Source organism: Cheilinus undulatus, linkage group 19 (assembly GCF_018320785.1).
Source record: "Cheilinus undulatus linkage group 19, ASM1832078v1, whole genome shotgun sequence".
Taxonomy (NCBI): Eukaryota; Metazoa; Chordata; class Actinopteri; order Labriformes; family Labridae; genus Cheilinus; species Cheilinus undulatus.
The window spans coordinates 31803854-31826571 of NC_054883.1; the positions used below are offsets into that span (position 1 = coordinate 31803854).

Genomic DNA, 22718 nt, shown 5'->3' on the forward strand with positions numbered 1-22718 from the left:
TCCATCCATCCATCCATCCATCCATCCATGCATCCAGCCATCAATCCATCCATCCATCCATCCATCCATCCATCCATGCATCCAGCCATCAATCCATCCATCCATCCATCCATCCATCCATCCATCCATCCATCCATTCATGCATCCAGCCATCAATCCATCCATCCATCCATCCATCCATCCATCCATCCATGCATCCATCCATCAATCCATCCATCCATCCATCCATCCATCCATGCATCCAGCCATCAATCTATCCATCCATCCATCCATCCATCCATCCATCCATCCATGCATCCAGCCATCAATCCATCCATCCATCCATCCATCCATCCATCCATCCATCCATCCATTCATGCATCCAGCCATCAATCCATCCATCCATCCATCCATCCATCCATCCATCCATGCATCCAGCCATCAATCCATCCATCCATCCATCCATCCATCCATGCATCCAGCCATCAATCTATCCATCCATCCATCCATCCATCCATCCATCCATCCATGCATCCAGCCATCAATCCATCCATCCATCCATCCATCCATCCATCCATCCATCCATCCATTCATGCATCCAGCCATCAATCCATCCATCCATCCATCCATCCATCCATCCATCCATCCATTCATGCATCCAGCCATCAATCCATCCATCCATGCATCCAGCCATCAATCCATCCATCCATCCATCCATGCATCCATCCATCCATCCATCCATGCATCCAGCCATCAATCCATCCATCCATCCATCCATGCATCCATCCATCCATCCATTCATGCATCCAGCCATCAATCCATCCATCCATTCATCCATCCATGCATCCAGCCATCAATCCATCCATCCATCCATCCATCATCCATCCACCAATCCATCCATCTATCCAGCCTTCATCCATCCATCCATCCAGCCAGCCAGCCAGCCAGCCAGCCAGCCAGCCACCAATCCATCCATCCATTCATCCATGCATCCAGCCATCAATCCATCCATCCATGCATCCAGCCATCAATCCATCCATCCATCCATCCATGCATCCATCCATCCATGCATCCATCCATCCATCCATTCATGCAGCCATGGCCTGGTGGTTTAAGGCGTGTCCCATGTATGCGGTCAGCCTGGGTTAGAATCCGACCTGTGGCACTCTCACATGTCTCTCCATAGCTCTTTCATCTCTGTTTCCGATTTTGTCCACTGTCCTCCTCTTTAAATAAAAGGCATAAAAGCCAAAAAAAAATAATAATTTTAAAAATTCCTTATATTTTAGTCATTACTTGGAGTCACAAGGTAAATTCTCCTTAACACTCATACCGATGCACTATCAATATTTCAACTGATTTAAAACATACTGGTGAAAATACTGACATACTTTATATGGTCAGGAGAGAAATATCATGATCTGACTGCTAACAGTCCAGCACTGACATTTCAGTCTGGTTTCAGCCCTCTTTAAAAAATGCTTATCTGAGTTTTTATCACTGAAGATCTATTTTAGCTAGCTGTAGCCTAGTCTTCAAGTGGGAAATGGAAGCTGAAAAAAAAACATTTTTTAACAGTTTTAGTTAATGAACTCAACAGTGATCCATCCAATCTATATGTGAATCTATTCATCCTAATATCAGCATAAAGTATTGATTAATTTCTAAAGACAACATGAGAATGTATTCAGGACTTCATGTCTGTAGTCAAAGTAAAGAACTGCATCATAACGTTGAAATAAATTATGTTTGTATGATAGAAAAAATATTGTAAAATTGTGAAGTGTTGGTGTGTGTTTTGTGTGTAAAAAGAGGAAGTAGTGTGTGTATATAAACTGGCGTTGATGTCAGACTGATCATCTTCTGATCTGATCAGCGGAGACTCGACATCCAAACTTCTCTTCATCTGAGCGGTGAGACCACACACATTCAATCTTATTTGTTCTAATTTTAAAAAAAAAAAAAAAAAAAACTTTTTTTACTGCTTAATATTTGGGCCTTTTGGTCAATAACTACAAAATATAAAATATATAAATTGACTTCCTTATGAGTGCTTTTAGACCTTTAAGAACATTGGTGAATTTCTAACCTTTAAAATAATTTATATCTTTTATTAGAGGATAGAAAATGTTGTAAAAAAAAATGTAGATAAATAAGTCAATATTCCCAATCATCTTAATTTAACTTCTCTTTTCAATGCCCCTTCATGTTTCTGTAATCCTTTTATTCTGCTGTGTTTTTAGACTCCATGTTTTCTGTATTTCTCAGAATAATTTGACTTTTATGATGTGTTTCATTAATTTTTTTAAACTGAATATTTCATTTCCAGTGACATCTGTGAAAACTTTGATTTTTCAACCATCATGTCTCAACAAGCCAGAGAATCAAACACCTACAGGGGGCGCTATAATAGCCCGGTACTGTATCAATTAATAAAAAAAAACATAATATTGAACTATTTGAGCTGTATTCAGGCCTTTATGAACTTATAAATAACGTAAATTGAATATTTGAACAATGTTTAGGTGCCGACCTCCAACCTGACAAACGACGAGGAGGATTGCCCAGAGTTTGAATCTTTTGAAGAGGTGAGCGAGGAGGAGAGAGATAAGGATGGGCTCAAACCCAGAGGATACGCCCCTGTTGGCGGTGAGATCTGTTCATTTGTTTATTCCCATTTAAGAAGTAGTGAACACTTTAACAGTTTTTTCAGCCATACACTGATTAATTGATTGATTAATTGATTAATTTAAGTATCTGACTTGTCTATGATAAAACACATGAATGCTTGTGCTATTTCTGACACTTGCACCAAAACATTAAAAAATCTGCATTTTATGGCTTTTAATTAGCTCATCTGCTTTCAAAAATCTTTTCTGAAAAGGCGGGGCTTATGTAATGTAGAAACTTTCTACGTCACAAACTTTATATAAAAGGTAGAAAGTTATCGCCTCTAACTGACTTTACCATTCAGAGACCACTCCCATCCTCTCCTGAACCTGCACTGCCTCGACTCTGGCTTTAGTAACGCCGGTGTTGGAGCCAAACAGTTAGTGCTCAGGACCACCACGGTCCACCATCACACTACAGCCTGCTTCAGGGGACTCTGGAGGGGAAAAATCCTCCACCCAAAAAGATCGCTCTCAGGCAGCAGTGCTGCGGGACTCTGTGTCACTTTCTGGCAAGTGGACGTCACTGTCGCTTCTGCCTCACCTGAGAAACCCCGTCCTTTTCCCCCTCCCTCCTCTTGGTACCAAACTGCCCATTTTTTGTGCATTTCTTAAATTTCTGAAGTGGGCGGAGTTACTTCTGAGCTGGGGGTTAAGTACTCATGCATGCTTGAGATGCTTTGAGAGGGGTCTGTCTGCAGACCGAACATTTCTGATGGCCGCTCTCACCGTTCATCAATTTTTTATTTTTAATTAAACTTTTTCATAAACAAAGTCTGGCTGTTATATTCATGAAATAACCTTGCTGCAAACATGCAAAGGCTAAGCAACAATTCATAAATAAAAAAGAGACAAAGGTCTAAAATGAGATGAAATTTTGTAATGCAAATGCAAATGGTGGCTCACTTTAGCTGCATTATGTTTAGCTAAAGCTAACATAGCCTAACTAGCTACGTAATTAACATTCTTACATATGCCAAGGTAGCTAAGTTAGCTTTAGCGAATGTGAGCTTTGACAAACATAGGTCCAGCCAAACAAACCTATGTAGCTTTTTTGGGGTTCAGACTCCACGTACCTATGTAACTTACATACCTGCTTTATGAGCTTAGCTTTAGCTGCCTTAGCTACATAGCTACATTTGCTATGTGACTATATTATCTATAGCTAAGTTAGCTTTAGCAATGTTAGCAACACTGAGCTTTAACAAAGTAGCTAAAGCCAATTTAGCTATGAAGATAACGTAGATACATAGCTGCTTACATAAATTACTAGATACAGCAACGTGAGCTTTAGCAAACTTGTGTAAAGCTCACATTGCTACGTAGCTTTTTTGTGGTTAGAATGCATCCACTTATGTAGCTGACATAGCTGCTTTGTAGGCCTAGCTTTAGATGCATTAGCTATGGGCCTTCATTAGCTGTTATTTATAGCAAACTTAGCTTTAGCAACATTAGCAACATGAACTTAAGCAAACATAACTAAAGCTTATTTAGATATACAGATAACAGAGACACTTTACATAACTGTGAGCTTAGTTTAGCTACACGTCTATGTTAGCAATGTAGCTCTGCTAGCTGTGTAGCTCTATTATCTATGTAGCTTATGCAGCTGAAAGAGTTGATGGGTCGTGGTGGACAAACCTTTTCCATGTAAGCAGACTGTTAACTGTATTAAACTTTTTGTAATCTGGTTTTGCAGGTAAGGTTTTTAACTTTTGGTATCCTGACCCTTATCCTAACCCAAAGTGAAGTTTAATCAAATCTTAGTTTGAAAGTTTTAGCATGTATTTTTGTTCTAAGATAAACAGCATCTCACATGAACATTTGTGGGAGTGGCCATCTGAAATCAACTGGCTGCAGCCAGACTGTGTTGGCATGTTTAGCTCAGTGGGTAGAACAGGCACTCATATTCAGAGGCTTTAAGCCCGTTTCAGACTGGGAGCGTGATGCACGCATCTCCAAGCGACACACGTGGATTTTCAGTTTGATTGAATGACTGAATAAAGTCACTTTTTGGGGGTTTATTGAGGTAAAACTTATGAAGAAGGACAGGGCTTTGAGAGCAGGGAGATGCGGCTGACATGCAGAAAACTCGCGCCCCGTGTGAAAGCCGCAACGGCAGGAGCCGGAGCAGACACGTGCGGCACACGCAAGCAGCAAAACACGCTCCCAGTCTGAAACGGGCGCTAGGCCTTGACTTGCAGGATCAATTACAAGTCTTAGCACTGTTTGGTGCATGTGTCCCCTTCCCTGTATGTCCTGTCTTTTCTCAGCTAGCCTGTTTAAATAAAGGGAAAAAAGCCGATTGGAAAAAATCTTCAAAACAAATACTGGCTGTTAAATCATTTTGACATAAAACATGGTGTACTGTCTCTTTATTTCTCCTCCAGCTCCTATCTCGGTGGTCCAGGTGGACATGTGTCAGCAGATCAACAAACCCAACCATTACACCGTCCCCTATGACATCACGAACCTGGTGGTCCGCCGTGGTCAGGAGTTCGTCATGAGGGTCACCTTCAGCCGCCCACTCACCCAAGGAGATGACTTCCAGGTGGAGTTCCTCATCGGTGAGTCCTAATCCAGGAACCAACTTGAAATAAATCTGGATCTTATTAGCCTCAGACTTCCCAAACACTTTTCATGACTATCATAATGATAAAGAAAACAAAAACATGTCCAAGAATGACAATTTTAACAGTAAAATATTGTAAACAGAGTTAATATAAATGGTAGTGATAAGCTGCTACAAATACAATTCTGGCTTTAAAGTGGTAAAATCAAGTTCTACATCAGAGCCAGACTATTCTGTCACAGAGCATGCTCAGTAGCCACAGCTCAGCCCACCTGAGACAGACAGTTTGAGCTCCCTCGTTAACCAATTAAGAGATGAAAGATGGTTATTCACCAAACAATTACAGGACTGTCAGATCATTAGGCAGCCTCACTGCTGTTCAGCTGGTTAATTACACATGAACATAAATCCAGATGTCTGACAGATGTCTGTTAACATTTTTATCCTCAGCTCAATGCTATTTGATCTTTAGATTTGATCACAGTTAAATTTGAATTTTAGCATTTTGTTTTTAGTCACTCTTTTTTTCCTCTCCTCACTTCACGTGCCATTTCTTTGTCTCCTTTCCTAGTCACCTATCCTCTCCTTGTCAATTCTTCTTGCCTTTTTCTTCTCCTTCTCTCATTTCCTCATGCCTATTTTTTCTCTCCTCGTGAATTCCTTTAATTGTCTCTTCCCATTGTATTTTTTCCAGACTTTTTTCCACTCCTTGTCTCCTTCTTGTGTCTTCTTCATGATCTCTTCCCTTTCCTTGCTGTCCTTATCTCCTCTTCTCTTTATGCCTCCTGTTCTTGCCTTGTCTCATTTCCTTTGTCTCCTCTAAAATCAAGTCTTTATCATCCTTTCCTTTCCTTTGTCCATCTCTTTCTCTCTTCTTGTTTCATCTCCTCATCTCCTTCTCTCCTCAAACCCCTAACGTGTCTAACCATCCTCCTCCTCAGGTGCCAACCCTTCTCCCTCTAAAGGGACCCTGGTGATAGTGTGTTTCGGCTCTCGTCGAGGAGGCTTGTGGACCGGTCGGATCCTGGAGATGCAGGGACAGTCGGTGTTGTTAGGAATTACGCCAACTCCCGACGCCATCGTGGGGAAGTTTCGTACCTATGTGGCTGTTGTTACGGGCAATGGCCTTCAGCGAACCAGGAGGGACGCCAGGACAGACATGTACCTGCTTTTCAACGCCTGGTGCCCTGGTAGGAACACCTACTGATGCTCTGCTGCCCCCTGGTGGCTGAGAGGACTTCTCTCTGACTTCACAGAGAGAATTTTTTGTGCCATCTAAGATTTTGAAGCTTCTGGGTTAATCTGTCTGGTACTTAAAGAAAATTCTGGTGTTTTAAGTAAAAGTAGAATGCACTATCAAGGTAAAGTGCTGAGAATAGCTCCAATTCAATGTACAGACCCAGTTCCAAAAAAGCTGGGGGTTAATATCTTCTCTACTTGTTTTTTTTTCTCTCCTCCCCTGCAGGAGATGCTTGTTTCCTCCCTGATGAAGCTGAGCGGAGAGAGTACGTCCTCAATGACACCGGCCTGATCTTCCAGGGTGCTGTTGGAGCAGTGTCAACACGCAACTGGATGTATGGACAGGTACAGGACGGTCACATGAATACACAAAGATCATGACAAATCATAGAGAATGAACACAAAGTTAAATCATCGTCTCCCTGCAGTTTGAGCGTGGCATTCTGGATGCCTGTATTTACATCCTGGATGCATCTCGGATGCCGATCTACAACCGAGGAAACGTCATCCAGCTGGTCAGGATGGGGTCAGCCATGGTGAGGAAACAGACCGCCAGACACTGACCTGCTGGTCTTTAATTTAACATTCTCCAGCTATTTTACATGTACAACAACATACTAGGGCCACCCAAAAAGGAAATCTGTTCATTTTCAAGAAGAAAAAAAAAGATTATAAAGTCACTGATTCACAAGAAACCAAATATGGAATGTTTGAGTTTAAACAATTGTAAATTAAAAAAACCCCTCAAGATTTAGACTTAAATGCTGAAATTTAGAGTTTTGTTCCTCAAAAATTCCACAATCCTTTAAATCTATTTTAGGTTTTTTTAAGTGGCCCTCATACAACCTCTAAAAATATGAGTTTGTGGATCTTAGTGGACTTCTACATCACAACATCATGGTTTTATTACCCCCATAAAAGTATTTTTCTTTCCAAATGTTGGACCCTGTCTTTCCCCAGACACTTTAAATAGACAACCTTAGTCATTAGCATTTTAGTGAAACTAGCATCACCCTCCGTCTATTTTTTTTTTAACCTTGTTGGAAGACATCAGAAACTACTGGACATTGGGTTCAGATTATAAGCTCTTAGTTTTAGTACACTTTATAATTCCCTTCATCTTAGTCTAGTGCCACCAGCAGGTCAAACATAAACAGCTAAAACAGCTTAAAAAGAGTTCTGTTCTTTTTCAAGGAAAAGTATTGTTGTTTTTTGTCTTAAGTCTTAAATCTATAAGAGTCCAAGCTCTGGTTATTTGTGTTTAAAAATGACATAAATTAATGTGAACAAACTTGAAAAAGGTTCCAATATCAGCAGGACTTGTACAAAGCAAACACCTTAATCAGGTTTTTCCCCACACATTTGACTATTTTAGAATTTATGATCTCAACTATTCAGTTTTGGTTGTTTGTAAACTTTTTAAATTCATAACTGTCAAGTTCATTTACATAAATTTGATGACTTTTAAAACTCAAACATTGATTCTCTATGAATTTATGACTTGGTACTCAGGTAAGTTGAATGTTTCCCGTAAATTTTTGATTTTGTAATTAAACAGTTGGAGAATTTTCTCATAAATGTCTAACTTTTTAAAATGGAAAATTTCAAGATTTTCCTCTTAAATTTTATTTTTAAACTTAAAAAATATTTTTTATTTTCAGAAAATTTTCTCATAATTTTCAGGTGTTTTCTCATGAATTTACAATTTTTTTAATAAAAAAAATCAGTACATTTTTATCAAAAACATTGTGGACTTTTTGAACTCTGAAAGTCATTTTTTTCTTTTTAAAATATTGACTTTGAATTTCAGAAAACTTGAAGATTTTTTTTTCTCATAAATTCTCATTTTTTGAAACTGAAAAAATTGTAAATTTTTGCTCATTAATTTATTATTATAAGATTGAATTTTTTCCTCCAGATATTTAAAGCTTTTCACCTCAAAATTGTCAAGCGCTTTCTCACAAACTTTTTGAGCAAAGAAAATAACTTAAAATTCTAACTTTTTAAAAATAATTCAGTCTTTTCTCATAAATATGTTACTTGCATAAATTAAACAAAAAAACCCATGATAATTCATAGATTCATGTTTCTAAATTGGAAAATGTTTTCATTGATTTGTGATATTTAAAATTAAACATTTTGAGCATTTTTTTACTGTTTGAAAAACCAAGCTTTTTCTGCATAAATGTACTTTTAAACATAAATTTAATTCTCAATATGGGTGTTTTCCAGGAATTTTACAACTTTTTAGATTTTTTTTTTTTTTAGTTTTTTTTTTAGACTCAAATTTTAATTCGTATTTTTGTAAATTTACCAAAATGACTTTGATCAGCAGGCCACAAGCTAGTTCAAAGTTTTCTGTGCTATATGAATGCTATCATCATGCCATCATTCAGTACTTCATTTACACCTTATTGTGCTAACTGTTTACATGCTAATGTTGAACCAGGTATGACCTCAGCACATCGCTCATTCTACAATAAAGGAATATTTGGTCTTACAGCAACACTTGTGTTAACAAGCTCCAGAAATTCTAAAAGCAAACTGTTGGTTTTCTCCAGCTGAACTCTCAGGATGATAACGGCGTGCTTGTCGGGAACTGGAGTGATGATTACTCCATGGGCCGGCCTCCAACAGCTTGGACTGGCAGCGTTCAGATTCTGCTGCAGTACGTCAACACCGGGGTCCCTGTCTGCTTCGCCCAGTGCTGGGTGTTTGCTGGGGTCTTTAACACATGTAAGCTCTGTAAATAAGTTTACCTTTTTTAAAATATTTCATAGCAGTCACTACACTGGAATATTTCATCCTATTGCAGTGCTGCGTTGCCTTGGCATCCCAGCAAGAGTCATCACCAACTTCAGCTCAGCCCATGACAACACGGGCAACCTGAAGACCGACCTGATCTTCAATCCGGACAACACACCTAACCGACGCGCTACGAGGGACTCCATCTGGTTCGTCCATCAGCTTTTCAACCATGTCATATCCATCCCTCCTCTTCTGGCCAATTTTAGCTTCTCTAATCCATGTATTGGCCATCGTAAAAAGTTGATGTTTTCTCTGTAGGAACTACCACTGCTGGAACGAGGTGTTCATCCACCGTTACGACCTCCCGCCTGGCCTCAGTGGCTGGCAGGTTGTGGATGCCACACCACAGGAGACCAGCGATGGTGAGCCACTCAGATAAAGACCTAAAATAGAGACTAAGGGATAACTAAGTACGCAGAGATTCACTTAGCCATTGTTTTTGAATTACAGGACATTACCGCTGTGGTCCATCCTCTGTCGCTGCCATCAAGGAAGGCGTGCTGGGTCATCCGTTTGACAGTGGATTCGTCTTTGCTGAGGTTTGTTATTTGTTTTTTAGGGGGGGAAATGAAAGCACGATACCATAAGGTATGGCATGAAACACATTTCTTCCCTCCATCTCCAGGTGAACAGTGACGTGGTCTGCTATAAACGGGATCGTTACGGTGCCGAGACGGTGACAAGGGTTCTGAAGACTCACGTTGGACAAATGATCTTGACTAAAGCTGTGGGTGGCTGGTCAGCCGTGGACGTCACACACACCTACAAATACCCTGAAGGTAGAACAACAGTACCAAATGGAAAATTGAAAAGATTAAAAACAAAATTACAGCCAAGAGTGAACTATTTTTGATTTTTTTTTTTTTTTTTTTTTTTTTTGCTCAGGTAGTTTAGAGGACAGCAGGACAATGGAAAGAGCTGAGCAATACGGCCTTGCAATGGATCATTCTGAGCTGGCTGAGCCTCAGATTACCATGTCCATCAGCTGTGAGCCGGTAACACACCAAACACCAACGTTTAAAATGATGATTTATCCATGCTTTTATCCACCTTTGTCCATCAGTCAATCCACCCTCGATCGCTTTATTTAGGTTGGATTTGACTTGATCTGAAACCATCCTAGCTTCCAACATCACTCATTTATGGAAATACTAACTACACTTTTATTATTTCAATCCATTCACCAATCCAACAATACATCAATTCAACGATCAATCTGCCATTCAGTCCATCCACCATTTAATCTACTTAATAATCAATCCACCTATTTAAACCTCCAATGATCTATCCATTAATCTATCTATCCAATTATCCATCCATCAAGCTATCCATGCATCTACCAATCTACTCATCCATCTGTCCGACCATCTATCAATCTATCCATCCATCATCCATCCACAATCCACCAATCCACCAATCTATTTTACACTCCATCCATTCACCAATACATCAATCCAATTACCCATCCACTGATAAATCCATCCAACGATCCAACCATCTATCAAACTATTCATCAAGAAATCCATTTACTTAACAATCCATCAATTTAACTATTCATCCACCAATCAATCTATTCTACAATCTGCCCATCCAACAATCAACCAATCCAATGATCCATCCATCAATCCATCCAACATTCCTTCCATTCACCAAATCATTCACCCAAGGATCCATGCATTCACCAACAATCGATCCATCTTTCTGGAAATCCTTCCACCATCACTGAAGTTACACCTGTTGAAGGCCCAACCTTGTGTTTTGTTTGTTAATCCATCCATCCATTAATGCATTCGTCCATCCACTGATGTACTTGCCCCTCCATCCATACACATATTTACTATTAATCTATATATTTACTGACCTTTCTGTGTACCCCTCATCCATGAATTATTTCCTCATTCACTGCAGTCAGTCAGCTCTTGTTCCTTATGTTAATGAAAGTGTTTATCTATCCATATGTCCACCCTATGTCAAAATGAATCAGCCCATACATCTCTTTAATTGTTTCGAATCTCACTCTTGAATCTCTTCCTCCATCGTTTCCATCCCTCCATCCATCTCTCTGCAGGTCAAACTGTCTGAGGACGTGGACCTTGCCGTGGATTTCCGCAACGAGGGTGACTTCCCCCAAACGGTGAAAGCTCACCTGGCTGCATCTGTGACTTTCTACACTGGAGTCACCGCCAGTCACTTCAAAGACCACAAATTCACTGTGACTGTGCCTGCCCACCAGAGTGAGAAAGGCCTCAGAACAAATACTGTTACATAAAGGTTTAGGAATAAACTCAGAACCTTAGAGAATTCTGTTTGTGTTACAGCGGAGCGTGTGAACCTGAAGGTAACCGCTCAGGAGTACCTCCCTCACCTGGGCAATCAGAGCTGTCTGCAGTTTATTGTGACTGGACAGGCTGATGACCAATCACTGACCGCCATCAAAGTGGTCGAGCTGCAGGCCACCAACCTCACCGTGATGGTAAAGAAAACACGAATACACTCATCAAATACAGTTACTCAAAGTTCATGTGAGAAACTTTAGACCGAAACATGGACGTAGTCTCAGAGCATTTTCACAGTAGACACAGTTGTTTCATCCCATGTCAGTCCCAGGTCTGTGCACAGCGTTTTAGAAATATGGAGGTTCAATATTAAGTTTTTATTGTTAGAAAACTCAAAAGTGCATTTTGGGCACAGATTTTTTTTTCCTTTAAAACCTGTTTTTGTGCTCAAATTGCCTTTGTGTGCTTACTTTGTGCTCAAGCGTCTGTTTACTTTCAAATCCTGTAGAAGGACTGAAATTGCTGTAGTTGTAGCAGATCTGGTAATTTTGGTACTGTTTTGGTCATTTCAACCTTAAAAATCTTTTGTGATGTTTGTAGGTGAGCGGACACCTTGAGGTGCAGCAGGAGATGTTCGTGACTGTCTCCTTCACCAACCCCTACAGCTTTGCTCTGCTGAATGCCAGCCTGTCCATGGAGGGACCCGGACTCATGAGCTACAGGACTCGCCACTATGAGTACGATCACGTCTGATGACTAATGATGCTGTTTATACCTGAACTTGTATTCACGCCCTTTTTGTGTTTCAGCACCATTGAGCCTCAAGCTTCAATCACCTGGAAGGAGTCCTTCATCCCCCGGCTGGATGGACCCCGCCGTCTTGTGGTTGTGATGGTTTGCGACAACCTCCACCAGGTAACATCCACAACTTTTTCTACTGATTTGACCATTTCTGATGTCTTTTTAGTCATGTCAAACTTTATTTGGAAACCACAAAATGAATTCCACTGGAATGATGAGAGATTAAATTGCTGGACAACAAAATTTACCATCAGACATTTCAAAATATAACGAACCCTGATTAAAATTTTCATATGAATGGCAAAAACTCAGGGTGGAAGTGCTACTAACAATGAAAAAGCAGTAATGAAGGTCTGTGTGTCTGTTAGTCACTGGATTTCCTTTTCTGAATGAAGAAGACTTCTTGTTTAGAAAATTAAGAAATGAAAAGAAGTGGGTATTTGACATTACTTTTAAAATACATTTGTCACAATTGAAATTTGATTGTATTAAAAAAATAATAATTGCAGTTGAAATTTGAGTTTACATTCTTTAAAAAAGTAAATTTATCACTGTAATTTTTTTTAGATTATTATTTAAAAATACAGTTATTTCAATAGAAAATTTGGTTGATTTTCTTTTTTAAAAACACAGTAGGTATTTGAGATGACTTTTAAATATATATAAAATTATTGCAATTAAAATTTGAGTTTATATTTTTTTAAAAATAGAATTATTACAATTGAAAAATAAGTTTATATGCTTTTTAAAAATACAATTATTGCAATTGAAATATGAGTTTATATTCTTCTTTAAATAATGATTACTATTGAAAATTTATGTTAAAAAAAAGCAAAGTGTTGGCTTCCTTTTTAGTAAATAAAACTTTTGAGGTTTTATTGAACAGAGTTCTCAACTTTAAAACAAGAAGTAAACAGTGGAGACGTGAAGCGCTGGTCTGTACCGATAATATTGTGTTAGTGTTTTGGATGAGAGCCCCCTAGTGGAGAAATTTCACATTCTGTGTGTTTAATGCATTGTCTAAGCAGGGTTGTAGATGTCTTTTCAATATAAAAATGCTTACTAGGAAGTTAAGTCTCTTCAAACTTTATTTACAAAGCAAAAATAAGCATCAAGTACTTTTTCCTTTTTCTTCCCATCAGACAACATTGAAAAACTGTCATCATAAACTTTGAAACTTTTTAAATTTTCCATTAAAAAACAAAAAGCAAAAAATGGATGGATGGGGGTTTAAAATCTATAAAGTTAGTCTGTGGGGAAGCCTAACCTAAGTTTTGGTGGCATACAATGAATGCTAGTGAACAAAACCCGTCTCTGAATGTGAAAAACAAAACAAAACAAAACATTTTGTTTATATTTTGTGACTTTTTTCTCAAAATGCAGAATGAGAATCATCCCTCTTTCCTTTTCAAACTTTATTCATTTTCGGCCATTACAAGCTGAATTATTGTATTTTTAAATGAACATCAATAGCTATCATTATTTCAGTTCTTTACGGGTTAACTCAAGAAAAAAAAACAAAACAATGACCAAAACATATTTAGACCTTCTTTCTGACTTCATTCTTCTTTCTGTAGGTGATAACCTTACTGCCTAAATAACAAAAAAGAATAAATTAATATTCAACCTAATCTTCTGCCTTGTTTTTCAGGTTTGGGGAGAGGCTGATGTTGAAATAGCTCCCATGAAGGTGACTGGTCCACAGGGGTGAGGGCCCGCCCCTCTCTATTGAGCTTTCACTAATCAGAGCAGCTTCAAATGTAGTGGGCGGAGCCAACAATACTGCAGTTTTCTTTTGATAGTGATACTCTCTTTCTTTAAATCAAGATACAAATCAAGAATTTCAAAACTTATCTAGACTGATGAGGCAGGTCTGGATTAAAGTTTTCAGTAAAATCTACTGTACTGTGTTTACAGTCAATATAGGCTGTTCTCTAAAGCCTTGGTTCTCAACTTGTGGCTCAAGTGTTCAAGTATTTTAATGGCTTCATGTAAAATGTATGGAATAAATATGAAGTTCAAATGGAAAATCTGCCAAAAATGTAACAGTAGTTCAACTCTGAACTCTTAAATCAGATAAATAACAAAAACAAACATCAGTTTACATTTTCATATATTCTGGAACATTTATCATCAAAGTTAAGGTGACTGATTCTTCATATTGTTATATCAAGTTTCCCTTTGAACAGCCAATTTAACCTTTAATAAAAAATAAATCTAGAATTGTCTGTGATTAATTGGGGTTGCAAATATATAAACAAATGTTTTTTTTTAGTTATAAAAATAGCTTAATTCCCTTATCCCTGTAGTGATGTCCCTAGTCCTCACAGTCTCCTCTCAGTCTAGATATTAAATGTTTTCAATGATTTTAAATGAAAAAAATGTGATTTTTGTCTTTCTCTTTGTGTTTTCTTCTGTTATTAATGCTGAAACTTTCTACTAACAATAAAAGCAAATTCAAAACCCTCTGAAAGTGTCGCAGACTTTTATTTTGAAATCCATCACAGTCAGCTGTAATGGTGAAACAAATAATGCCGAGGAATAACGAGTGGTCTATGTCTTGCAAGTTAAAGCCCTGAATGCAAAATATTACAGGAGTAAAAGGAGAAAATTTTAGGTCTATCAATGTAGTTTGGTGATATTTAACATAAATGAGGTTGACTAAAGTAGAGCAGACTGCATACCATGGACTGATATATTTGAAAACGATAGGTGATGAACATCTGATTAGAATAAAACAAACTTAGTCTCAAGGACTGTGAGAGTGTTAGTAAGTATTCACGACTATCCGTGAGTCTCCAAATATAGGTCATTCTACTTGGTATGTCTGAAAAAAGATGCTATCAGACCCAACAACCGGTTGTTTCATCCTTAGCGGCAACAACTGCAAACAAGCATTTGTGATAACTGTCAATGACTCTTTCACATCACTGTGGAGGAAGGTTGACCCACTCTTCTTTACAGAATTGTTTTGATTCAGCCACATTGGAGGGTTTTCCAGCATGAGCAGACTGTTTAAGGTCATGCCACAGCATCTCAATCAGGTTTAAGTCCAGACTTTGACCAGGTCATTCCAAAACATTCATTTAGGTTTTTTAGTCCATTCAGAGGTGGACTTGCTGGTGTGTTTGGGATCATTGTCCTTCTCCATAACCCAAGTATTCTTGAGCATGAGGTCATTAACTGATGGCCAGAACTTCTCCTTCAGGATTTGCTAGAGAGCAGAATTCATGGTTCCATCAATAAGTGTTCCAGGTCCTGGTCCAGACCATCACACTACCACCACCATGTTTGACTGCTGGTCTGATGTTCTTTTGATGAAATGCTGTGTTAGTTTTACTCCGCATGGAGCTAGACACACACCTTCCAAAACTTTTGTCTGGTCAGTCCACAGAAAATTTCCCTAACGTCTTGGGGATCATCAGCATGTTTTCAGTCAAATATTAGACGAGTCTTTGTGTTCTTGTTAGTTAGCAGTGGTTTTGGACTTGAAACTCTCCCATGATGCCATTTTTGTCCAGTCTCTTTCTTATTGTTGAATCATGAACTCTGACCATAACTGAGTCAAGTGAGGCCTGCAGGTCTTTAGATGTTGTTCTGGGTTCTGTTGGGACCTCCTGGATGAGTCATCCATGCCCTCTTGGAGTCATTTTGGTTGGCCAACCACTCCTGGGAAGGTTCACCACTGTTCTCCATTTGTGGATAATGGCTCTCAGCATGGTTGTCTGGCATCCCAAAATAACTCTCAAAACATGAATTTTCCTAATATTTTCATAATCATGAAAAAATATTATTCCTGATTAACACATTTCATTTGTTTATTTCTCTTTTGTATGTGCCATGCATTATTTCAGTCAGCAGGTCAGGAGTCACTGCAGTTCTGACTTGCACCACTAAAGGGCACTAGCAGCTTTTTATCCACAACTCTCTGACCTCTTTAGAGCAACAGATTTAGATTTTCAATTTTTATGTTTTTGTTGTAATGTTTTCTTTTATTTCACTAATCATATCCAAAGTGTATCCTTTGGTTCTGAAAACTAAGCAAAAATGTTCTGGAGCGGGACAAGATTCACAAAAAAGTTCTATTAAAAATGGGACAAGCCAACTTTTTCTTATTCTTTATTTTAATTTTACTGACATCAGCTAAAAGCTCAAGTATATCTTTATACAGTGCTTAACACATTTATTAGACCACCCTAAGCCTAACCAAAGTAAGGTTTATGCCACAGCTGCCCTAAATTAACAGCATTGGTAATTACCAAAATCATTTTTTATGTTTCTGCAATGGTTAATACACCAATATGCAGAAGCTCTTAAACCCAAATGATATTTCTAATGCTAAAATGTAACTATTATTGTTATCCATGAATTTTCATATTTACTGATTTACAAAAAAACAGAAAAAATAGTAAAGCACATTAATATTTCTTGATTAATATGTCAAGTTATAGTTATTTACTTGCATTCCTGAACAGAAAAATGAGTTTTAGTGGTTGAGTGTTATGCTTGATTCCTGTTGACTTCTCAGAGAAGCCCAGTGAGCCAGCTCAAAGTTGGGTGAATTCAGTTTGAAATCCCTCATTCCTGTTCAAAATGGTAAAATGTGGAGAGCTCACTGAAAATTAAAGAGTCCGCATTAAAGCACTTCATGATGCTGGATGGTCTCTGAGACAAATATGACAGGTGGTCTAATAAATTTGTTAAGCACTGTATGTTTAAATAAAATGTTGTTTTATTTAGTGTATTAGTTATTTTGTAGTCTGTTTCTAGGGTTTGTGTTTGTTTTTATTTCATGTTTTGAGACAAAAAGAATCTAGAGCTTTTAACATGTCAACAAATAAAATTGAAATTTACAGGCAGTGAATAATAATAATAATGGAGAGCTGTTTTAATGGAGTAGATTTAATAATAATACCAGTACTAATATGTTTAAGTTCAAACGTATAACATGTACATGTCACTCGATCCTTAAATTGACTTTGTGTCATTGTTATTTTGTGTTGTGTTTTGCACAGGTGTAAACACCCCCATCCCCCACTGTCTGACGGAAGGTGAGTCGTCGTCATGGTTACTGTATCTAATGTATCAGCATCACAAAACTGGTCGGTCCAGATACCACATCAGTCAGTCACACACACAAGCATGGAAGTTTCTTCTTCTGCATCTCTGAAAAACTTTCTATACCTGTTAGAACAAGAACCAGACGCTCTTATTGTTCCTTTCGGCAACCTTTTTTAACTTTTACACTGAAGAGTTTCTCATAAATCGACTTAAAACTATGAGGCTGAATGGCGACAGTCAGTATAAAATATTATGTAAAGTTGACATGCATTCAGAATAACCATCTTAATCTGTAACGAGAGAGAGGATGATAATATACGACCCAAGATGATTCAATATATGATATGATACAACTATATACCAGTTAATTTTGATACAGTACAGTAAAATCCTTTAAGATATAAATATGACATGACACAACACAATAAATGTGGTGCAATCAGATCCATATGATGCGACTCATTACAACATGATAAAAACATGATATAGAATATGAAACACTAAAATATAAGACAAAACAATTTGATGTCATTCAACCAAATAATATTTCATAACATGCAATATGAAAACAATCTGACACAAACATTATAAAACCTTCTAGCATATGATACAGTATTTCTCCATACAGTATGATATGCAATGATGTGATTCAGTGTGATGTGAAACAACCAATGACAGAATCTACGGTACGATGTGAGAAAATATCATGTGAAAAGATTCAAGACATCACCAAATGGTATGTTAGAAAACAGCCCCAAGATAAGATAAGAAACAATATCAATGATACAATATGATACGAAATGTTACGTTATCATTAGGACACAAAAACGATACAGCAGTGTTAATTTCATCAACTAAAACTATGACTAATATTCATCGATAGCCTTTTTTCCATGACAAAAACTAGACTAAGACTAACAAAAATAGATCTGTGATGACTAAAACTGACAAAAACTAAGTTTAGTTTTCGTCAAGATGACTAATTTCGACTAAAATGTTACGTAGTTTTCGTCGGACTTTCAAAATTTGTGATATTTCTCCACTGTGGGTAAATCTGTCAAAATACAATGCAGCTGTATCTCTTCTGCCTCTCAGCTGTAGAAAGCAGGGACCCCAGGTTTGGCAGGGTGCATAGAACACACTACCATGACAATGGTACTCAAGTAAAAGCACTGGTCTATAAATCTATTCAAATAAAGTAAAAAGTTATTTAAAATTCACTCAAAGTACTGAGTAGCTACTTTTGATACCCAAGGGGCTTTCACAGTAAAATATGGCCTGTCCTTAATGTGAAATAACAACAAGAAAACATGGATCTCCAAACAGGTTATTTATTATAAGGTCTGACCTAACCTAAAGTACAATGCAACAGCTGTTTCTAGAAGAAATATGGAATTATTCTCCCGCTATGTGCATGTACTGACCATCATGCATTGTCAAAGCCAGACTGGTCGTTTTCATGTTGTTGGCAGAAAGCTTGGACCTCCTTGTTGTGGCTTTAAGTGTTTATTTTTTATTCAGTACTTGATGTTTTTTAAAATGTAAGTACAATACTTAACTCAAAATATACTTAAGTCAAAGTAAAAGTAAAAAAAAAAAATCAAGTCAAACTAAAAAAAAAAAGCTCAAAAAAGTACAAGCACACAAAAAACTTACTATATTACAGTAATCTGAGTAAATGTAATTAAATTAGTTACTTTCCACCCCTGAATAGAATACGACATGACATGTCAAAACATGGTATGATCTAACTGAACTGGATATGACAGGATCTGGTACAATATGATGTCTGATACAAAATTTACAATAGTGTGGTAGTACTCAAGAACAGTCTTGGTCTTGAGGCCGGTCTCAAAACCACATTTTGAAAGTCTTGGTCTTGTCTCCGACTCTAGAGCATTTTTATTCAGTCTTGTCTCGGTCTCGCAATGGCCGGACTCGGGATTTTCCATCAAGACGGGTCGATACCAGCACTGATCTGCTATTCTTTGACTTCATTAATGTGATAATAAGGAGAAACTCTTGCTAAAACAACAACGATGTAATACACTTTGGTACATTAGGATGCGATGAGATGTGATACAAATGACACATTATCTTATGTTATCCAACCTTAGGTTACAAAACAACAAGAGACAAAATGATTCTATATGATAATATACGATATGATTAAATACAATTTAGTACAAAACGATACGATGGGATAGGAACAATACATTACCTTATGTTATGTTACAGTATGACCCTATCGGAGAGTCTGGCAGCAACCCCAGTCTCATCGACAACAGGGTGGTTATCAGGCAATGAAGGAGCTTTGCCATGTGGACTTAGGTGTTTTGTGTGTAAAAGAGCATATGCAAGTACAGTTTGTCTAACAGTTGTCTCTCATGGACATTTTTTGTTTAGAGAAGTTATTCTTTGTTAGGTTTGTCCTGTTTTAGGGCTTTTGAGCTGTATGCTATATCTGCTAGTTAACACATGCACGCCCATGACTATGCATTTCTCTGTTAAGGAGATGTTTGAATATACATAGTGTAATTCCCCTGTATGTTTTCTGTGTGCTATGTTGATGTTCTATGAGGATGAAAAGCAGCTTTGTTGTATAAGCTAGATTGTAATTATTTGTTATATTTTGTATAACCATTTGTACATTTAGATCTATTTAGTTATGTTTATGGGCTGCATGGCAGTGGAGGGGTTAGCACTGTTGCCTCACAGCAACGGGCCTTTCTGTGTGGAGTTTGCATGTTCTCCCTGTGCATGCATGGGTTCTCTCTTGCTTCCTCCCACCACCAAAGAGCTAGGTGAACTGGTGACTCTAGATTGGCTGCAAGTGTGAATGTGAGCGTGCCTGGTTGTTTGTCTCTATATGTCAGCCCTGCAACCGACTGCCTACCAGTCCAGGGTGTACCACACCTCTCGCCCAATGACAGCTGGGATATGCTCCAGCACTCTGCGACCCCTAATGGGATAAGAAAATGGATTGTTGAATGGATAGTTGTGTTTAGTCACATAGTGATAGCAATACTTTACTACTGCTTCTAGCTAATGTTTATTTCATTTCCATTTACTAAAGACCACATCTACACACTCTCTCATATGATAAATAAATCACATATGTCCTCTTTAACCTGACGGTCTAAGACTATGTCTTAGATGTGTTTGCAACATCTCTGTGAGCGTTCATTTCAATCCAATATGACATGCATGCAGCCAGGAATGAGTACTGCAAACTTTGAATAGACTACAAATATGGTGGATGAAGCATCGCTTCCTGCTCCATCTCAGTGTTACTCATCACTCTTGAGCAACCAAACCTAGTTTAACAAAACACCTAAAAGAGGGTAAAGACCTTACTTATGCTTTCAAAGTTCCTACAAACTGTTCCTAAACAAAGACAATCTTGTATTCCTTTAATCTTCAGCTCTTTTTTAGTCCCTGCTGCATGCATGCTGCATGCTCAAAACTGTGACTGTGAGTGTCTGTGGCTGAGCAGGGCAGGCCTCAGGCTGCAAGGCAAACAACTGTTACCTACAAATCATCCGTCACTATTGGAAACCGGTTTTTCACCCCCTCCTCCCTTTCTCCCTCCTCTCGTCTTCTCCTCTCCCCCACTCCCACCATCCTCTCTGCTGCAGCTCGAGCTCGGAGCACATGTCTGAGCTGCAGGTTTGAAAACTTTGAGAGAAGAAAAACATGGCTGCAGAGGACAAGGAGGAGCAGAGAGAGGAGAGAGGAGAGAGAGAGGAGCTGAGCATGTGTTGGGAAACAGAGAGACAGAGCAGCATGTGCTCGTCATCCCCCCACACTGCCGACAGGTGTTGGCTTCATGTGACTGCCTGCCTGCCTGCCTGTCCAGACAACGCTCCAATGAAGAAAGAGGAGGAGGAGGAGGAGAGGGAGGAGGAGGAGGAGTGTGTAAAGTTTCATCAACAACAACTGTGTCAACTCGCTCAGCGTTGGGAAACCCTCCGGCTCAGATCTCCTCTCTACAGCCGAGTTTGGGGATGCCTCTCCTCCTCCTCCTCCTCCTGCTCCTCTAGATGAATGGATGAATCCACCCTTTTGTTACCGATGGTTCGTTCCTCAGCAACAGCTCCATGGTTACAGTCCAATAAATAACATCACACTCGCTTTTCTGCCTCTCTGGTTTTAAGGACGGGATGCTAAAAGAAACTTTACACTGATATTTTCTTTCCTATTCTCTTCTCATGCCATTTTTGCATAACTGTACTGTCAAAAGAAAGCCTTTTACACTAAATATAGTAAAATAACACAAGCTAATTGGCCTAAACTCTGCAGTCATGTATCAAAACATCTATGGAAACTCCAGATATCACGAGCACATGGTCCATGATCAAATAAACTGTTAAAGACAACTTTTTTTGATGCAAATTGCCCATTATTAAACAACCAAGAAGGCTGATATTTATTGCAGGAACATTCTGTACTCATTATAAAACAGACGATTCATTGCTAACTTTCATCATCAGCAACATTTAACAAGAAACAGAACAAGAGCGAGTACATGTTTGCTTCAAGAAAAAGCTTTGAAAAGTTTCTCAAAACTTAGCAAAAATTCTCAAACTTTTTCAGTACAAAAGAAGCTCATTTAAAAAGAGAAATAAGAATAAAAAGATGCCTGAAACCTAGAATAAGTGGTCAGTTTATTAGGTATACCTGTCTGACTTCTCATTGATGCAGATACTATGGAAACAGCCAATCACAGAGAAGCAAAGCGAAGCATTCAGGCATGAAGACATATAGCTAAAGTTCACTGAGCATCAGGAAAGGGAAGAAGGTGATTTATGTGACTTTGAGTAGAGATAGAAAAAAGAAACTTCAATAAAATAATGTATGTTTATTATATTTGTAGAATTCTGCATCATGTTAATTCTCCAGTTTATTTGTCCCACCTCACTGGGACACATGAGCTGCTCTCTCCTCTGGTGTCTCAGCACACATTCTGTCACCTATGGCCATGTTCTTCTTCTAAAACCGGTGGTACACTGCACACTTTTCAGCAGATTATGACACTAATTTTGAGTTGCACGAGTAACTTGGACCTAGTGCCAACTTTTGGCGTAATCGTGTGTTGTTTATGGTATAGTCAGGGGACATGATGCCAGACTATGGCCTGACCGTCTGCTCCAAATTGTCGGATGGATTTCTGCTTTGTTTGATATTTTGGTTATATGACTGCAAAATCATTTTGGCCGCTTTTATCCACGATCTTGTTCCGTCTATCAATCTTGCGCTCCCTTTTACCATCACTCATGAACAAGACCCCAAGATAAAGAAATGATCCGCCGC

At 38.4% G+C, this 22718-nt stretch overlaps 1 protein-coding gene across 1 annotated transcript; it reads left to right on the forward strand.

The window, feature by feature from the left end:
* The first annotated feature begins 1862 nt into the window (after positions 1 to 1862).
* Positions 1863 to 14055, forward strand: LOC121527709 (coagulation factor XIII A chain-like). Its single transcript, XM_041814735.1, has 18 exons — positions 1863 to 1892; positions 2309 to 2396; positions 2505 to 2628; positions 5039 to 5215; positions 6162 to 6410; positions 6686 to 6804; positions 6888 to 6995; positions 9021 to 9195; positions 9275 to 9413; positions 9526 to 9629; positions 9718 to 9806; positions 9893 to 10046; positions 10153 to 10262; positions 11336 to 11501; positions 11586 to 11740; positions 12144 to 12280; positions 12353 to 12458; positions 13996 to 14055. Exons 2-18 carry the CDS (start codon positions 2343 to 2345, stop codon positions 14053 to 14055), a joined length of 2226 nt encoding a protein of 741 aa, XP_041670669.1. The 5' UTR covers positions 1863 to 1892; positions 2309 to 2342.
* The last annotated feature ends 8663 nt before the right edge of the window (positions 14056 to 22718 follow it).